The sequence below is a fragment of the Pyrgilauda ruficollis genome, unplaced genomic scaffold (genome assembly GCF_017590135.1).
Source record: "Pyrgilauda ruficollis isolate IOZ18807 unplaced genomic scaffold, ASM1759013v1 scaffold23, whole genome shotgun sequence".
NCBI lineage: Eukaryota > Metazoa > Chordata > Aves > Passeriformes > Passeridae > Pyrgilauda > Pyrgilauda ruficollis.
In genome coordinates this window covers 9,883,003-9,901,680 of record NW_024522539.1, presented here as the reverse complement: position 1 = coordinate 9,901,680, position 18,678 = coordinate 9,883,003, and the positions used below count along the sequence as shown (strand labels likewise).

At 39.4% G+C, this 18,678-nt stretch overlaps 1 protein-coding gene across 1 annotated transcript in view; it reads right to left on the bottom strand.

Moving 5' to 3' along the window:
* The window catches only part of FBN1 (fibrillin 1), a 144,800-nt gene that overhangs the window by 66,284 nt on the left and 59,838 nt on the right, over nucleotides 1-18,678 (bottom strand). Inside the window, exons 10-15 of the mRNA XM_041469038.1 lie at nucleotides 14,887-15,045; nucleotides 11,850-12,008; nucleotides 10,345-10,485; nucleotides 9,465-9,584; nucleotides 5,763-5,888; nucleotides 3,529-3,651 (exon numbers count right to left, since the gene is read on the bottom strand). Coding sequence (XP_041324972.1) covers nucleotides 3,529-3,651; nucleotides 5,763-5,888; nucleotides 9,465-9,584; nucleotides 10,345-10,485; nucleotides 11,850-12,008; nucleotides 14,887-15,045 — 828 coding nt within the window. The remainder of the gene's footprint in view (nucleotides 1-3,528; nucleotides 3,652-5,762; nucleotides 5,889-9,464; nucleotides 9,585-10,344; nucleotides 10,486-11,849; nucleotides 12,009-14,886; nucleotides 15,046-18,678) is intronic.

Below are 18,678 nucleotides of genomic sequence, written 5' to 3'. Positions count from 1 at the left end.
TTTGTAACCTGGTAAAGGGAGAAATGTGTCATCTATTTTCTTTTGTACTGATTTACGAATGTGTTGGAAATACCACTATAGAATTTTTGAAAGGTAAAGTGGGTCACTGAAAATGGTGCAAGTCAGCTGAAAACCTGGTTCCTGTAAAGATGGGTAAAAAGCTTCTGCTTTTAACAGGCCTGAAATTCCACAGAGTAAATCAACTTCACCCACAGAAATAAAGTCCGAAATTCTAATCTTGAGAATGCTCCACTCTCTTCTGTGGTAAAAGTCACCATTTGGACAACTTAAAATATATTTGACCTGGCTCTGGAAAACCAACTAATGGATTAATTCTCCATGTTCAATGAGTTTTGCCTTTTCTGCTTAGCTTGCTTAGTAGTGCTAGGCGGGTACAAAAAGTCCTCTAATTTTAAGCAGGAAAAATTTGCTCAGACTACTAAACTACCATTTTCAATTGCCTTGCAATAACTTTTAATTTGGGGAATTCCTGTTGATTTAAAGATGAAACAATGTATGGAACAGAAATAATGCTTCAAACTTCTGCATGCCTGATACATGTTTCTGAAAAATCAAGCAAATCATCGTTGAAAGAAGTTAATGGTGAATAAATTTAGCATGTCTTGTATTTCAGGGAATATACAAGACTGCGGTGTAACATTATTTTTTGGCATGTTATTTCAGAAAGTCTAAGTGGAATTTTTTACCAGACAGCCAAGCATATGCCCTGTACTTATACTTAAATTCCAGTTTTATGGAACTAAGTGTAAATTACACTATCCCCATCTTTGGTTTAGAAGACCTTCCTAACAGCTGAAAACTCAGCTTGGAGGATATCAAACGAGACAGTTATAGAAGCAATGAGTTGCACCCTTCCATTCCTTTCTTGATCCCCTAGTTCTGCAAAAACACACGTGCAATTCCCTATCAAAACTGCTCAGGCAGGAAACGAATTTGCTGCAGAAATGTCCATTTGTGCAAACACTCCCTGCACATCCAAGCATGACCTTCGAGTTTTGTAGCAATGGGGAACAAAGATACACGGACCTCCTCCTTCTTGCTTGCTCCAAAGAAGATCACTTATTGCAACAAACCAAGCCTTTTTATGCTCTACGCTTCACCCAGACAGGCACACGCTGGCTGCCTGCCACTGTGGTGTGGCTGTTCACGTGTCCTTTTGCCCAGTCAGCCCTCTGATCCCGTGGTGCCCACGCATCTCACCAACCAACCGCCGCCTCACGCACAAGGCGACCACACACCAGCCAGGCAAGCCCATCTCTGGTTATATGAGCTGTTCTTTACTTTGCTCTTAGCTGAACCTTTCCCAGAGCCCTTCTGTTGTTCACCAGAAGTGAACAGGATTTCTTATCTCCCACATCTTCTCCTTCTTTGTTCAATCAATAAAAACACATCAAAAACAACTATGCCACTGACAAAGAGACTCACAGCATAGGAAAACAAAAAGACAGTGTCCAATATCCCCAGGAAGAGAGTTGCTTTTTCTGCATTTGGAAATAAATGGCTACTGTTCCAAAGTTCACATGGCCTGGGCTCAGGGGCTGTGCTGTTCAGGCAGGAGGGAGTCCATTGGCTGGAAATGCTGACTTTGACATTACTGAACGTCTTTCTGGAAGCATGAAGCAGGGAATAACTGAAGAAAGTCAGCAGACACATAACAATATAATGGTGAGTGCAGTGAGACCCAAGGCCTCTACTGGCAAGCTGCCCCTGCAAGCTTTCAGGCACAGCCATGTTCCTGGCAGCCCTACCCTGCTCCTGCTTTGGCCACAAGGGCTGGATGGTGATTAGGTCATTTTTCCTCTCACTGGGCTTTGTCTCAGATGTGATCAATGTTTGTCCAGACAAGCAGGTGAGCACTCTGGACCTGCTGGTGATAGAACACATGCATACCCTCTCCCCTAGGTTAGTAAATCAGCTGGCCTTGCCACTGCACATGCCATACTCCCCTTTTTTATTTTTTGATAACATGCACTTCTCTGACTATGAACAGTAAAACAATACATCTAATAAAACACTAAGCACACAAGAAGCAAAAATAAGCAAGATAATACATCATCAACTGCCTAAATACTCTACCATCACCCAGGGTCTGCAATCACTGGGGAGCCACATTTCACACTGAGAACCTGAAGGACCTTTTCCAGAAAAGGCTTCCAAGTTTATCTCAAAAAGGGGCTCCAGCATTTATAGGACCATATCAGCAAATCAAAGTGACTTGATAACATTTTTAGTGCAGAAACACCTGGGTCTGTTGGCATACTTCTCGACCAGCCAGGACTAGGGCCTGGCCAGAGCCTAGGTCTTAACAGGAAGGGTTTCCCTAAAATATCCTTCAAGCAAACGTCTATCTATATCAGATGGGAAAGTTTCTTAAGATTATACATTTCTTGCAGACAGGTAGCTAAATAATCAATGGTAATATGAACAACCTACAAACAACCAAAGGAATGCATATACGTAACATCTAACAATTATCTTACAGCTAAATCCCTTTATAAAACTCTATGTATCAACATTACGATCTAAACAACATATTCAGAATCACTAATCATATTAACTGCTTCTTGTGTAAAACTCCCCAAAGCTAACACTGCTGCACAAAGTCCACCCTGTTGAGTGGAACCACCTCCCTGAGTCATTGCATATATCCGTTTATGATCTTCCTCCCACCTGCTTCCATCCACGATCCTCTTGCCACACAATGACCACCCTCACTGTACAATCCGTCAATAAAAAACATCACATGCACCAAAATAAGGCTAAAACACACAAGAGTTTGCTCTTGTTAAAGGCAAGCAAACAATACCTCTGCAACAACTTGTCCAAAGGTAAAAAGAAAAAAAATTTCTGTCACAAAATCTGCCAACACTGCACTAAAAACATCTGAATTCCGCCAAGAGACAGCAGCCTGGCACACAGACAAAGACAAATTACAGCTCCTATCCATGATACCAAAAGAGACATTATCAAGTACAAGCTAAATTATTTCATCTGGATAACAAATGCACTGAACAAGCTCTCTGATCCCGTGGTGTCCATGCGTCTCGTCAACCAACCACTGCCTCATGCACGAGGCAACGACACACCAGCCATACAATTTGTTCTCTGGTAATATAAGCTGGTTTTTACCTCACTGTTAGCTGAACATTTCCCAGAGTGTTTTCTGTTGCTCACCAAAAGTGAACAGGATTTATCTTGCACAGAGTTTTAGCTTGTTTAAGATTTTAAGGCATGCACTTGACAAATTCAGGACATGTAGTGTCAACAATGAGTGTTTCAAAGACTTCTGTAGGACACAAGTTATTCACTTTGCACATTTGGCTTGTACAATGCCAAGGACTTTGTGCCATGCACAATGACAAATAATTCCAGCTGATTAAAAAAGCATATCTGCTGACAACTCTGCCCCATACCTCTTGTTCCCAAGAATCACAAATAAGGCTACTCTTGAAGCTACCCAGAGAGACAGGACTCAAGTTTTGGGAACCCATAATTTATTGTGCTTACCTGTGCAATAGCGTCCATCAGATGCTAACTGGAACCCTGGTTTACAAATGCATTTAAAACTGCCATCTTCGTTGATGCACATCCCATTGAGGCAAATGTTCCTGATGCTGCACTCATCCATATCTGAAAATGTAGACAATAGATACAATGTTCATAATGTTTAAGCATAAGAATTGTTACTGGTTATATCCAAAAGATAAACTTTAATCTTTTTCTTAGTTGTCAGAGCTATCATGATAATCAGAAACATATGATGGGACATACTGCACTGTCCTAGAGGATGTGTCAAAGCAATGACTCCATTTTTCATAATGAATCATTAACATAAAAAGGAATGAATCCAAAAAAAGCAAAGAGAACAAAAATTGGATGAGAAACTGGACAGCTTAAGAACTTTCAGTTGGTAAAAGTCACCAAAAAGTGAGAAGGGATGTAATTAAAGAGGGTTTGACATCTTAATCTAAATAGAAGTTAGGTTAGAAGCAGTCTCCTATTTGGAATGTAAATACAATTTTGTTACTAAGAAGACCTGAAGGGAGAAGAGTGAACATTTGGGTTTAGAGTGAAAACTTTTATAATCTCCTCTGGACAAATCTAGGATTTATGGTATGGGAGAATTACCAGCACTGTGCTCAAGCATGAATTCTGTGGGCACCCTCAACTTTCATTTAAAGTAAAATCTGCCCTTTCCTGCATTCAGCATGACACGCCATACAGAAGGGTACTAATTACAGCTTCATGAAAGCATTATTCATCCTCTGACCTAATGGGATATCATGGAGGATTCAAATAGAAAAAGGTGGAGGTCTCAGACACTATTATTCTGAACCCTGCACAGTTACTCACAAAATGGGAAAGGAAAAAAAAAAAAGGCAAGTACAGAGAATTCTGTTCTTGATTTGAGTAAGCTTTTATATCCTCTCAGTCCTTACTTTGTCCTGGCACAGATGAAATCAGTTTCGGATGTTACATCCAAAAAAAATCAGTAGTATTTACCAGTTTCATCTAAAGAAATACACACAGTTACATTAAGGTATGGCACAATGCCATGGTCTTTACTGATTAGTCTGTGTGCATACAACTCAATGCATTACAACGCCAGAGATGAAACTGTTTCATAAGTGGATGCAACAGACATTCTGGCAGCACATGCAATGGAATTAAAAATGTTTTACCAGACTGCTGATGTCCTGGTTTTTATTACTATTAGCACATGGTATTTGGTGGGAAAGGAAGAAATCAGAATAGAGAGTTTTTTCCTGAATAGTCTAATTTCCAAATATATTTAGTCAATGTACTTCCATAATAAGATATTTTAAAAGCAGCTTATAGTGCTAAACTGTATCTAAAAAAGAGTCAGGAAAAATAGTCTTAAAATGTCTGTCTCTACCAAGGATTAACAGAATCACTACTAGCACATAAAATCACTGGATCATAATGACATTACAATATATTCAGAATCGTGCTATTTTCCTTAATATTGCAGCTGTCTTGGACAGAAATTACACTTCTAGACATAGTGTGTTTTCTTTTTACTTACAGGCTAAGTCAGACAAAAATAATTTATGATTTTTAAAAAAAAAATCATGTATCTATCCCAACCAGGAATTTTGGCATTAAGTCTTTGAGCTGAATCACTGAGATAATATTCTGCCAAAAATGTTTCTAAGAACAGTGCTTGAAATTCTTTTAACGTATGAATAGATCATTGGGAACCCTCCCAAGGACCTTGGGAAGCATGATAAAGAACATTCTTCTTTTTTTCCCCTTTACTAAAGGTCTGGGAGGTAGGAACACATCAATTATGTTTACAAATTTTTGTTAAAACAATTTTTATAGGTCAGACCAGCCCGCATCTACATAAACCACATTGCTAGTCACCCGTAAGATCCCATAAAGCACACTGTTAAGCACACAGTAAAATCAGGCAGCATGTGACCTGCGCTATGTTTTAAAATGTACCACTCCCATCAAAGAAACTGCATTTTGTGATAGTGGTATGTGCTATTTCTCCTGCTGGACAGACATCCCATTGAGGATTGCCAAGCCACGGCTCCAGAGCTGGCTGCAGAAGACATTTTACTTGCCCTCCCAGATACAGCAAAACATATTTGGATATCTGACTCCTTGTTCCTTCCCTTCCCCCCACCAGGGGTCCTTTTCTTTTTCATATGCTGTGAATAACCTCTTGCAACTGTAATTACTGATATGGAATAACTTCAGAAAAGTCTTACCTTCACAGTTTTTCCCATCAACTGCCACTTGAAAGCCAGCATTACACACACAGTGAAAACTGCCATCTGTATTTATGCATCGTCCATTATTACAGATACGACCATTCTGTAAGCATTCATCGATGTCTGAAAGCCAACCAGAAAGAAAAATAACATTTTGGGAGATTCTTTTTTATACTCAAGAGGAATTTTTCCCATTTGCCCTTCCCCCAGGTTTTTAAACCTCCATGGAAATTGTATTACCTGAAAAATTATTTATTTTGATTTCCATAACTGAATGTTATGGGGGTGGAAAATGTTTGTCAGCTTGAAATTTCAAGTTGCTGTGAAAGAATTTCTGTGAACACTACCCTGCAAGCTTTCTCAAACAAGAATCACAATTTTTGCTTTTTTTTAAATTTAATTTTTGCTCATCATTAAAATATTTTTACTGAACTTTAATTTAACAGTACCTAACTACTTAAGGAAAGATGTGGGAAAGCTTGTCTTTTGCTGCTGCTTTGTAAGATAACAGGAAAGTTCAAGACTTTCCCACCTCAGAAGAATTTCTCCTGCTTACTTTGTATTTGAAACATCAGATCCTCTTTCCCCTCTCTCTGCAGGAGGTGCTTGGCAAGTGCTTTGGAGGACCTGAAGAGTGATATCACACAAGGCTGGCAGCTCTCCCTCTCCTCCAAAGGAGGGGAGAGGAGATGCTGAGACAGACTGTCTAGACATTTTTCAGATTGCTCAGTATTCTCCATCAAGGCCTGGACCACCTCCCAGAGATTCCTGCACACAGGGGACTCCACTCACAGAGATCAGAACCAGCCCATGCAGACCTGTCTATTATGCACCCATGCTTCCCAAATACCCTGGGGGTGCCCTTCCCGAGCCCTCTCTGTGGAAATCATTGCTGCACTTCAGGAAGAGGTGGAGCACAGGGTGTCCTCCCAAATGCCCCTGCTCTCTGAACACTTAGGCCAGGGGACCTGATGCCTCTTGAAACTGTGAATCTATACTTGCCTTCTTAGCAGCATGGTAGTTCTGTGAAGAGTCTAAGAAATCCCTGAAAATGACTGTTTTGCAAGTAAGCAAGCATGCCAGCAGAGGCACAAGCTGCTCAGTGACGAATCACTGCAGCAGCAGCAGCTTGCAGCCCTCCACCAAAAGGGTACAGGCTTGATAAACCTCATTTGATAAACAAGCATCATTAAGTAGCAATGCATAAAAGTGACTTTCCTCTCTGTTCAGTCCCTTTTCACCCCACTTTTCCGGCCCTTGATTGCATCCGTGTCTGGCTTCAGCTACTACACCAGCTTTCTTCCTTAGGACAGGCAGAAATGCTACAGCATCTCAAGGCCTTTTGATTTTTATAGCTCATTTGGTTTTGTATTTTTATGCATCTGATGCCATTTAAATGTGTTGAAAATTAATACTGAACCTCATTGTTCTTTACATACACACAGCTGATCAGAGTCCCACCACTAGTCCAACATATTTCTAATTTTCAAATGAAATAACATCACCATTTTTTTTCTCCTCAGAGAATACATCAAAGTACCCTCTCTCAATGAAACATCCAAAATTGCTGTCATCTCCCTATAAGATCTGACCTCCTCTCATCAGAAATGTTAAGCAGATTATAGTAAGCACTTAGCTGTTAAAGCACACATTGATAGCTCATCATAATAAAATTTCATCTTTTTTTGAGGTCCATTTTATATCCTCTCTTCTGCAATTGAGAAGCATTTTTTGTTCAGATCATTAATCACAATGTGACTTTATTCACCTATGTCTCCAGTTAAGATATTAATTCAGCCAAGCTCATATTAGAATTATAAGGGTTCCTAAGAACGGATAATCAGTAGCTTGCAGTAATGACTGCAATGTTTAGTCACCAATCAGAGTCATCATGTAGAAAAAATCCTCCCCTGGAACCTCAGAGCAAGGAACAGATAAACAGCTGGTCATTACAGAGACTTCGTTTTTCAAGAGCTTGAGAGACTTCATAAGGAACACATTTCCAAAAGCACATCAGCACAGACACATTTGTGCATGCAAAAAAATAAAATCGCTACATCCAAAGTAGTCATGCAAAGTAATTCTACAACAAATGCTGATTTGGCAGCCACCAGTACACTATATGTGCACTTTGCCAAATGCACCCCACTAGCCTTTTTCTTTTCCCCACACTAGTCCTAAAAATTCCTTTAGAAAACCAAGATTCTGCACATCGAAGCATTTTCTGCTCTGGCTGTCAAGCAGGCACAGCTCCCATAGACTGCAAAGGAACTGCTAAGTGACCACACTTAAATGCCATTAAGCTACTGGGCTTCTGACAACCATGTGTTTGTGTAATGAATCAGTCAAATTAAAAGTGTGTGACAAAAATGACTCATGAGTAAATTCATCACAGCTGAGACTCCCCTTCAGCACTCCCTCACCACCAGTCAGCTGAACTATGAAGATGCTTCCGCAACACGGCTGCTTGGCAGCAATTAGGTCAAATACTCCCCAGCAACAGGCAGCAGTGCTGCTGGCTCTGCATATCTTCCTGGACCAGAGAGCAAGCTTCTGTACCACAAACATTCTGATTCATAAAAGGAAGGAGAGAAATGCACACTAATACAGGTAACTTTCTTCTGGCTTTTTAGAAACTTCCTGCATCAGACTGAGTGCATGCTCTGCACCCTGTACCCAGTGCAGGAAGCAAAATATGAACACAAGCTGTGACTCTGAGCATTCAAACATCCTGTTTCATTTAGATGCTTCATTTCTTATGGAATATAAAAGCAATAACTTATTCTTCTGCCAGAAATCTCTCATCATGCCTTAATTATAAAGGACTGCATCCATCTACCTTCACAGTTGAATCCCTACCCCAATTTGGGAGTCACAAAACCCTGACAGAGGGTTGGCTGACCACTGAGGAGTTATGTGGTCCCACTCCCATAGGAAAACAGGATGAAGACCATCAGGACTAAAGTCAAGTCAGACCTTCAGAATAACTATAATGAGGATTCTGAGGCTTCCCCATCAGGGCTCCAGGCACACTGCAGCTGCAAAGGGCATCCCAAGGGGAACGCAAAACTGCCACAACATGCCTTCCTTCACAGCTTTTTCCCTGGAACCAGCCCTAGCCCTAGCCCTAGGCTGCTTTTCCTGCAGCTTTCCCTACTTTCCTGTAGGCTTTCCCTACTTTTTTTTCCCCAATACTTTTCCATATCTAAGTTTTCATTGCTCTAATTTATGTTTAGTTGTTTCTCTGTCAGTAAGCAGAGACAACATACGGGCAGTGTAACCTTATATTTACTCACTGGAAGTTTTATTTTTCTCCCCAACTTCTTTAGTCTTTTATACATAAAGTGTTTCTCCAGTGAAGGGATGCTTAATTGTCCTTGAGATCTTCAAGCACATGTCTTAGTATTAAATCATGTCTTAGTATTAAAAAAAAAAAAAGCCCAAAAAACCAAGAAAATACGTCTCTTCTATTTCAAAGCCATAAATATTGCCAAGATCCTTTTAGCACAAGACAAAATGCCTTTTCTCATAACCCAGTCAGTGAACAGCCAGCTCCAGCAGGTCAGTCATTTTTACTGCCATATCTGAATTTTATTTTTTTTCAAACTTCCATATTTGACCCATCTGTTAAATTTTGCTTGCAAACTGTTTTCCCTCCTGATAAGCAGACAATAGCAGATGTGGCTGCATGCCCATTACCTCGGCACTCTGTCCTGGTGGCCGTGCTCTGATACCCAACGCGACACTGGCAGATGTAGGATCCTTGTGTGTTCACACAGTCTCCACCAATGCATGGATTCCTTTCACATTCATCAATATCTGTGGAACACAGACAATATAATTTTATTACCACACTGGCTGACAGTTATTTTTCCCTGCAGGCGTTTATCATTTTGTACTTGGAGAAATAGTGCCCTTCAATCCCTAAGGAAAGGGGACATCACTGAGATCCCAAAAAGATCCCATGTTTTAAGATAAACAGGATCTGGGAAAATGAATTTTCAGTAAAATATTGCATGTGTGAGAGACTGAGGCCTTAATCCCACATCTCCACATTCCCTGCTCCACTGAAGATTTTGCAGAACCAAAATCTTGCCTATAAGAACAGTTAATCCTTGCTTCTGTTGTTGAGCTCTTATTGAGTTCCAAGCCTAAAGGTCTCAAGAGCCTAACAAGATACTACTCATGAACTTAAAAAGGACTTGTAAATCCTACTAAGCCTAAGTTTATGATTTTTTAACAATAGGTCATTGCATACTCAAAAAGCTGGTAGCATTTTAAAGAGACCATTTTCAATAACTAATAAACACATTATAGTCATGGGTTAGTAAAATAAGAAATCCTTGCTTCTGTGTAATTTTGTTACAAGATTTGTTAAACACTGTTTTAAAGGCAAAACTGTTGTAAAAATAAGTTTGCCATTGAAATCAATCAGTTTGTCAAAGTCTCTTTACTGGGTTTTTTTTTTGGAGGCGGAGCTCTTCTATTTAAGAACTCAGTTATTACATTGTGTGCAGAAGAATGTTTTTTTCTCCAAAATGAAATTCCCCTCTGTGATTTACAGCAGAAAACCACATACCAAGGCATTCCTCTCTACCATGCAGTTGGAATCCTTTGTTGCACTCGCAGCGGTAGCTCCCAGGAGTGGGAATACAACGCCCATTTCGGCAGAGATGTCGGAATGTTTGGCAATAGTCAGTTAAGTTCACCGGCAAGATCGCTGAAATAACAACAGTTGGAAAAACATTTTAATAGTTCATCATAATAGCTTCTGATAATCTACAACTTGTGCATGATTTTCCATTAAAAATCATCATTTACCTTCCATTGTAATGTGAATTACCTAGTGAAACAGGAGAGCAAAAATGGCACTTTGACTCTTAGAGATTTGTTTGAAAACAGCTAGCAACCACAGAAATTTTCATTAAGGCAAGTCTGGTTGTGTTTTCATCTTTTGTCCTATCAAGGAGGACTATGTCTGCTCATACCTAGAGGTAAAGTGGATGTGTGGCACTGCACGGACTCTACTAAAAGCCTGGAGTAGCAAAGAGCAGGCAGACTGGTTCATTATTTTCGCTTTCCCAGATAGCAGTGAGGAGGGCAGGGATAACCCTGGGAATATGCCTATACTGTCTTTGGCAGGCAGGCGTGAGTTGGCTCTGTCCCTGCTACCAGCTGACCAGAAGCTGTGCAACTACGTCAGTGCAGTGTCAGCCTAAGCTAAAATACTTTGCCTCTTAGGCTTATTAGCTCAGCTTGGTGCTGAACCAAGACTAAATAGTTTCAGCTGGTGCCAGTGCAAGCAGAGACTGCTTGCATCTGCACAAAGTATGGGCAAAATCAGCTTATGTTTACTTGCAAGAGAGTATGTGATTATGCCAAATGATTTCAGGTGGCACATGCCAAATGATTTCAGGTGGCACATGCCTACTCCAGACCACATGGGCATGCAGTAACTTTTCTGAGCAAAGACTATAAAAAAAGGATTATATTATATTGGTATGTTGCACTATATCGGTAGTCTGCTCTGGCTTCCTTCTTACTTTAGGGAAAACTAACCCATCCATGTGTATCACTAAAATAGTTCTTTCTGTGCACTGGGTCAGTCTCAGTGTCCAGCAGAATACAGCAGAGTTTTGATCAGTACATTTCCTATCTGGCCAAGTGCAAGTGAGGAAAACAACCTGAAAGAAGTTGCTTCCTCTCAGACAAGCTCTTTAATGTAAATATCTTTCACAACCTAGTCAAAGAGATATTCATATTCTGCAGTGCTGATATGCAGCAAAGCTCACAACAGCCCTAAAATAACAGTAATGTAACTACTACAATACATGAGCCACAGTACAGACAACGAGAATGTAATTTTTGAAATCTATCTTATCAGGGAAAACACTACTAATGAGATAGGTACTTTGCCACAAGGTACATGGTAGGCAGGCTCTGATTAAAAAGAAGCCTCCGTGTCCACATAAAGTAAGTAAAGGACACCCAACAGCTGAAGGCAGCACACTGCTCCTGAAAAATGCATGTTTTTAAAGAAGCTAAATGCACATGGTGCAAGGAGAAGTCATTTCTTTCTCTTACGATGGACTGGTGGAGCCCGAGATGGATAGATGATTTCTGGATGTGGAGGAGGGTAAACATCAGGAATGAGTGGTGGAGGGATGATGTCAGGACGGGCCGGAGGAAGGTCAGGTCTTGCTGGCAGCATAGCAGCTACTGTGCACAATTTACGATACTCATCTGAAACATGAAAACATGAGTGCTGTTTTAGACTCTTGCAGCCTGTTCCATTTAATCCAACACTCCCCCTTTTTGCAGTGTTTCAGATTAGCAATAACAAACCTTAAATAATCTGGAAAGCCTATATGTTTTCTTCATAGCAACAAGCTTTGCTCTCTGAATTGAGTCATTAATCCACAGAATCTCAACACTACTTGTCAGAAGACTGCCAGTAAAAAGGCAACAGAACTGACATTCTGGACATGGAATTGAACAGTGAGGCAGGGACCTGATCCTAATCTACTTAGTCTTCTTTCAAGCAAAAATCTTTGGTGAACTCAGTGTGAAGTTTACCTAGAGAAGGACTTCTGGATTTGATCCTAAGTTAATTTAATAGAAAGCTTGCCACAGAGTTAGAAAAATACTGAACAGGGAAAAAAGCCCAGTTTCAACTGGGTTTCTTAAAAGTTAACCTCCTAAAACAAAGAAATACAAATATAAGCAATGAAGCAAAACCAATTAGCGAATGAATACACTAACACTATTTCCCTGGGAAAATTAAGTTTGCCAATAAAAGCAGAAACCAAAGAAGGTGCAGTCTAAGCAGTGTAGCCAAAGAGAAACCAAGTCAGATCCACATAAATTCATCCTTTTCCAGGTGATGGGAAAATGATCTATTTTGCTGTAAGCACAGTCTATGGTGAGTGTGTGGCATTCTCCTATTCTTTATCTCTATTAGTGGCATCTGCCCTACTGCCCCACTTTTCCTCTTGCCCATGACTCTTTTGTCTTCAGGAAGTGTGGGTTTGGAACTTGCAATCCAAAAAATGCACACAGAATATCACAATTAAAGACCACATTCCAGCTGACCTAATTCATGTTAACAATTTGTGTGCACACAAGTAATTATTTGTGCAGCCAATATCTTTGAACTTCAAAATTTAAAGTCTGTGGAACAACAGGGAAGAGGAATTATATAATGGGGGGAAAAAAATCTAAAGATTAATGAATTCCTGAAACAATATGAAAAACAAGAACAGAAAAATAAAGCAAATGTTGGGAGAACTAAGCTGGATATTTCAGCCTGCAACACTTTCATCGTATCTGCTTCCACCTGTAAAACACATTAGAAGTTCTTCCTGAATCTCAGAGGATTTGTTAAACAAACACCATTGCCTAAAGTTCTGCTTTTCCTGATTATGCTGTTTGCATTTATTTAATGCTGTTGGGTGATCAGTTTGTTTCATGTGTCACTGCATTTCACTCTGTTGTTGCTTTTAGTCTTTAAATAGTGTCAATGGTAAACCCTGTTACTCCACATAAACAATTACCACCATATTATAAAAAATAACAGTGCAAGCCTTTTTTATTGAAACTGCAATTTCCATGTGTAATTCCTAGCAATTTTGTAGCTACTATTTTGTAGTAGCAACTGGGTCTGCTGCCCATATTTAAAATGTAACTACTCAGTTACATTATGCAGCTAGTGCTCCCCTTTATATTGCAGCAAATTTCCATTTCAGAGTTAAAGACGCTTTGGGCCACTGACAGCTCTAAATTCCTTGTCTTGCTTTCTCAGGATATACTACGTAAGGAATATCTGAACTTGATTAAATAATGACAGCAATACCTTAAATGCATGTGAAGCTTTTCAAAGAATTTCAAACCACTTTTAAAAAGAGTAATTTATAGTCTCAATTTATATCTCAGGTCAGAAGCAAAACCAAAAAAGAAGTGGCATGTAACCATGATCTGGAAGACCTTGCATGGATTTATGAGTCAGGAAGTCCTGGGTTCTAGCTCCTTCTCCATGACGTCTCAGTCTGCAGCTTTGGCCAAATTACTTTACTTTTCCACCCAGTTTACTCACCAGTTAGATATGAACAATTAGAAAGTATTTGAAGAAAGTATTTGAAGAAAATCTTTGTGTTAAGACTGAAACATTTCTCCTTGTATACCTATTTCAGATGGTTATCAATACAGTGCACGATGTTTTAGCATTGTTCTAGCCAGTTTTGAACTTTTAACATGTTTAAATATTATTAAGACAGTGATAGAAAGTCTTCCAACAGTTCTGATTGTAGATTTCTGCTCCAGTATTATGCAGTTTCACTCAAAGGATTAAAAACAAGAATAATAAAAACTCCCAACCATGAACTCTGACAATTTCTTCAGAGTTACACTGCTATAGTGTTACAATCCCATTCCTCCATAAACTCAGCACCTCCCTTAACCTCCTCCTATAAATTCTTAAATTTCTTATATTCTCCTCTTCTAAATTATTTTATTAGGTCTCCAGTCCTAAACAATCTCAAAATCAGCTTCTCTCCAGTCCCTCGCGCTTAGTTTAACAATCTTCATCATCACCATCTTCCCTCAATTCAAGTGATACATTATCTGAGAATTTCAACACACATGGAGGCAATAATGAATTTTGGTAGCAGAGAGAAATCATCTTCTGTGTCAAATTCCAGAAAATATATGGCACCTCAGAAAGTTTGTCATAAGGAAGGAAATCCCTGTTTCCCAATGAGAATGAAAATGCAGAGGGATTAGGGATGTATTAAAAGGGTCTAGAGGAAATAACTTCATCTTGAAGAGGATTTTGAAAACAAATCTGAAGCAGGTAAGGTCAGAATAACTTGACTACAAAACACTAATCAGCAACAAATAATTCTTTCTGTCTGCTTGCCCTCCTGGGGGTCCTGAGCACTCTTCCATTTAGGAGGCTTTGCTTGAGCAGGGGAGTTGGACAAAACAATCTGCTAAGGTGCCCCTCAGACTCAACCATTCTGTGTAGCTCTTTAATGAAAGCATTACAGCTAAAAAACCAATAAAAAACAAATCACTGCTAATTCAGTGCTGAGCCATGCTGACGAGAGCTCAGGTGGGTTCGTACCAGTGGATCTGATGGGGCACATTTCCGGAGCGGTGGCGGGGGCAGATGACCAGCAGCGGCCACTGTCACAGCAGCACTGCATCTTGGACAGGGGCTGCGGCAGCTGGCTGCCACAGCGCCCGTTGCTCAGCGTGGAGTAGCAGAATCCAGGGCGCACGTCTGCCAAGAGAAGGAAATGGATGGGTGACCATCAGTTCAATAAGAAACGTGCCTTTCACACAAGGGAAAGGTCCCATTTTTCTGGAGTGATTTGCATTATCAATGGCATAGCCCTTGCAACACTAAAACAATCAGGAAAACAATGTAGACAATATTTGGGCTGCTTTGGACTCAAGCGTAACCTGTGAGAAAGCTGAAGTGAAATATGGAGCAGCAGTGCATTAACGGAGGCAAAAACGCAATAAAAACATATATTCAGCATACAACAACATATGCTTCCATGGCCCTAAAGAAAAATTGCAGTTTCATCTTTATTAAAGATCAAATAAGTCTTGATTTGAAAGCACTGACACACAGCAATAAATTCACAGCACTGCAATTCACAAAGCCTTAGTTCATTTTTCATTAGTCATGGCTTCCCCAGCTGAAGTATGTAGTGATTTGACAAGATATAGGCTTGCAGGCAAGAAAGTGCAATGCAGTTTTAACTGGTGTTATCACACTGTTTATGGAGATCTGTTGGCTTCCTGTCTGAAAAGGATCAGCATGTGTTGTACAAAGAATGTCCTGTACCCAGATTTTATATACTCAGCTCTGTGAAACATTGTTAGAGACAGCTCAGCTTAGAGAAGGACAGGAAAATGTGGATGGGATTTTAAAAAATATCATAAAAAATAATCTTGTGATACCATCTGAAGCTTTGAGGAATCGTTTCACAATATGTCACATCATGTCACACTCAATATAAGCTGTAATGTGATTTGACAGTGCATGATAAACCAGACCAAGTTTGTTTCTAAAATATACAAATAGTTGCTGTCAAAATGTAGTGGAAAAAGTTGCAGATCCAGTCTTATGACAGCAGACATCATTCCCTAAAGAAACAGTACCTCAATTATCCAGGGCATGGTGGATTCATCTGTCTAGTACCAGTGCTTTCCAGAATTCACTAGCTACACAAGTGGATATTAAAAAAAGCAGGGGAGTTTTTTACTATTTTGAGGAAATTGACATATAGTGATATGTTGTGAGAATCTGTGATAGTTGTGTCTTTTATTAGCTGGAACCCTAAACATGAATATTACTGACAATATAGCTAAAAGAGTCAGTTGGCCTCTATTTCCAAACTTTATTTAGATCACTCATACTATCATACGATGGAAAGCTGAAACAGAGAACAAAAAATCAGGTTTCAGTTCTACTACTGGTTCTCTATTTTCTCCTGGTGCCCAGCTAAACTGCCACACATATTTACTCCTTCATCTACCCTTTAAAAATCAAACAGAACTCCTTTGAGTTGAAACTGTTTTCCAGTACCCCTGGAGAGATATTCAGTTGTTTGCTGTGATGGTGGGGTGGATGGGAAGAAGGAAGTAATCTAACAGATCTGGCCATCATCTTTTGTAATTCATCCTTCTCCATTTTGGTCAGTACCAAGTTTTGAAACATTTAAGAGCACTAATGGAAAGTGGAAAAGGAATCTACATAGGATCTGCGCAAGTACACAATGTGCCATGAAGAGATAAGCACACAGCAAACACCTTTATCTACCTACAGTTATAAGAGTGTGTCCAAAACCACATCATTTTCACAAAAAAACCCCAGCAAGTTTATAAGAAAAATACGAAAGCTTTCCATTAATCTTCCAATCAGAAGGTATTATTCTTACTTTCCCCCCCACCCTTCCTTTTCTGTTCCAAATGGTAAAAACACACAAACCAGGACAAGAACAGCAGGAAATTAGCTTTATCTGTTTCACTTTTTAGTATTTATTGCTTTTACTAAAAATTATAGTCTTCTGAAAAGGCAAAAAATCACCACAAGAATAATTTTCAATAAAAACATGTCTCTCGAAAAGAAAAAATGTAAAAAGAGGCCATCAAAAAGTAACACAGACCAAACAAATTTATGCCAGTTGGAAGTATGGGCTAGGAACTTTCTTCACCGCACTCTTCATGCACTTGGGATGAGATGCCTTGCTCTTGTTTCTGCTCTTCAGCTCTAGGAGATAATATCTCTGCTTTGTCTATTCTTATTTTTAAGATTTGTAATAATGGAGCTCCTGGTGCATCCTTTGGATATCTGGCCCCAGTGCTGCTGAGCTGGAGTCCCTTAAGGGATACATTTCTCAGAAGCGCTTCCTCCTCCCTAACAGAACAGACACGTCCAGCTAACACTTTTCACTTAAGACAGGCATGTTGTAATTAAATCAAGATTACATGTTTTGCCCAGCACTAACACAGATCTGGGCTCTGTCCCTGTGAATATGGCAAGAATGAGTCTGCAAATTAGACAAGAATCCAAAATATCTGCGGACAATTGATAGTGCTGCCCAGTGAGCACATTTTGCCTTGAAGACAAAGCCAAAATGTCAATGATGGCTCACAGTCTTACATATTATTTATCATACCTTGTCACCATTTAAAACTCCCATTCTTTAGCTGAATTACTTCAACCTACAAATACAGGGGGTAAAAATGCTGAGAAACTGCACAAATATGACATGGGTGTGAATGTTGGGCAGCCCTGACAGAGTGGTGACTATAAAAATAAAAAGCAAATGCAAGTTGTGCATCTCTAGAATTTTTTTTTTTATGGAAAGGAAAATCTTGCTCACAAATATTAAGTACAGGCAGCAATCAATGATTTAACAATCCATAGCAATTTAGAAGCTATTAATCTGAAGCAATAAAAGCAACTCCCATTGGCATTTGAAGTGTACAGGATCAAATCTACAGGAAAGCTATTGTTGATGATGGAAGAAAAGCAGTTTATTTCTTACAGCCTGCAGAAATTGAATGGCACCATTCAAAATTAATCATAACCCAAACTACTTGCAGATCTCTTGGGAAAGTTAATATTATCTCTGTGAACTTTGGGATTCTTCCCCATTTTTTTTTCCAAAATGATTTCCTACCAGAAGTACTAAACAGGATGTTGTCTTGGTTCCTAGTGCTGGCACTGTGTAAGAACTATTAAATAAATATGCTAAAACTGAGGAAATAAACCTTTCATTTGATTTTTGCTCAAAATTCAGCACTGGCACTGAAAAAATGAATTACTGCACAAAAATGAGAAAAAAAATAAATTAATTAACTACTAGACCTGCCTCAGAGTAGGCTGTATGCTTCCCAGAAGCATTAACTGCTAACACTGTTCCTTCAGTGCTTTGGCACTGCAGTGGCAATAATTTCTTTCACAAAGCTCTCTGGTTCCCAGTCCAGCCTTTGGAAGATGGGTTCTGCTCTATCGCAGTGGAAGCCAGAGAGAACAGCTCTGCCAAATCATCAGCATCATAAAAGCACATAAATATATCCCATACTCAGTTTATCACATTACTTCCTTTAATGACAAAGGCCTGCATTAGGGTTATAACAGTTGGAATGCAAATTTGCTTTTCTAAATGAGTGCTGAATATAAAACAGACTAAATTAAAGACAAGCATGAGAGCAACAATACCAAGGAGACCTTTAAACAAGTACTAAGGCAAGAAATATGACATAACAGAAAAGCTGAAGTAGAAAAATAAAAGAGGTCTCAAAGAAAAGCAAAAAAAAAAAGAACTATCCTGCAAATGGAAAACTCATTTCAGAATACATATACAGGCATGTGATGTACTTCTACATAAAAGAA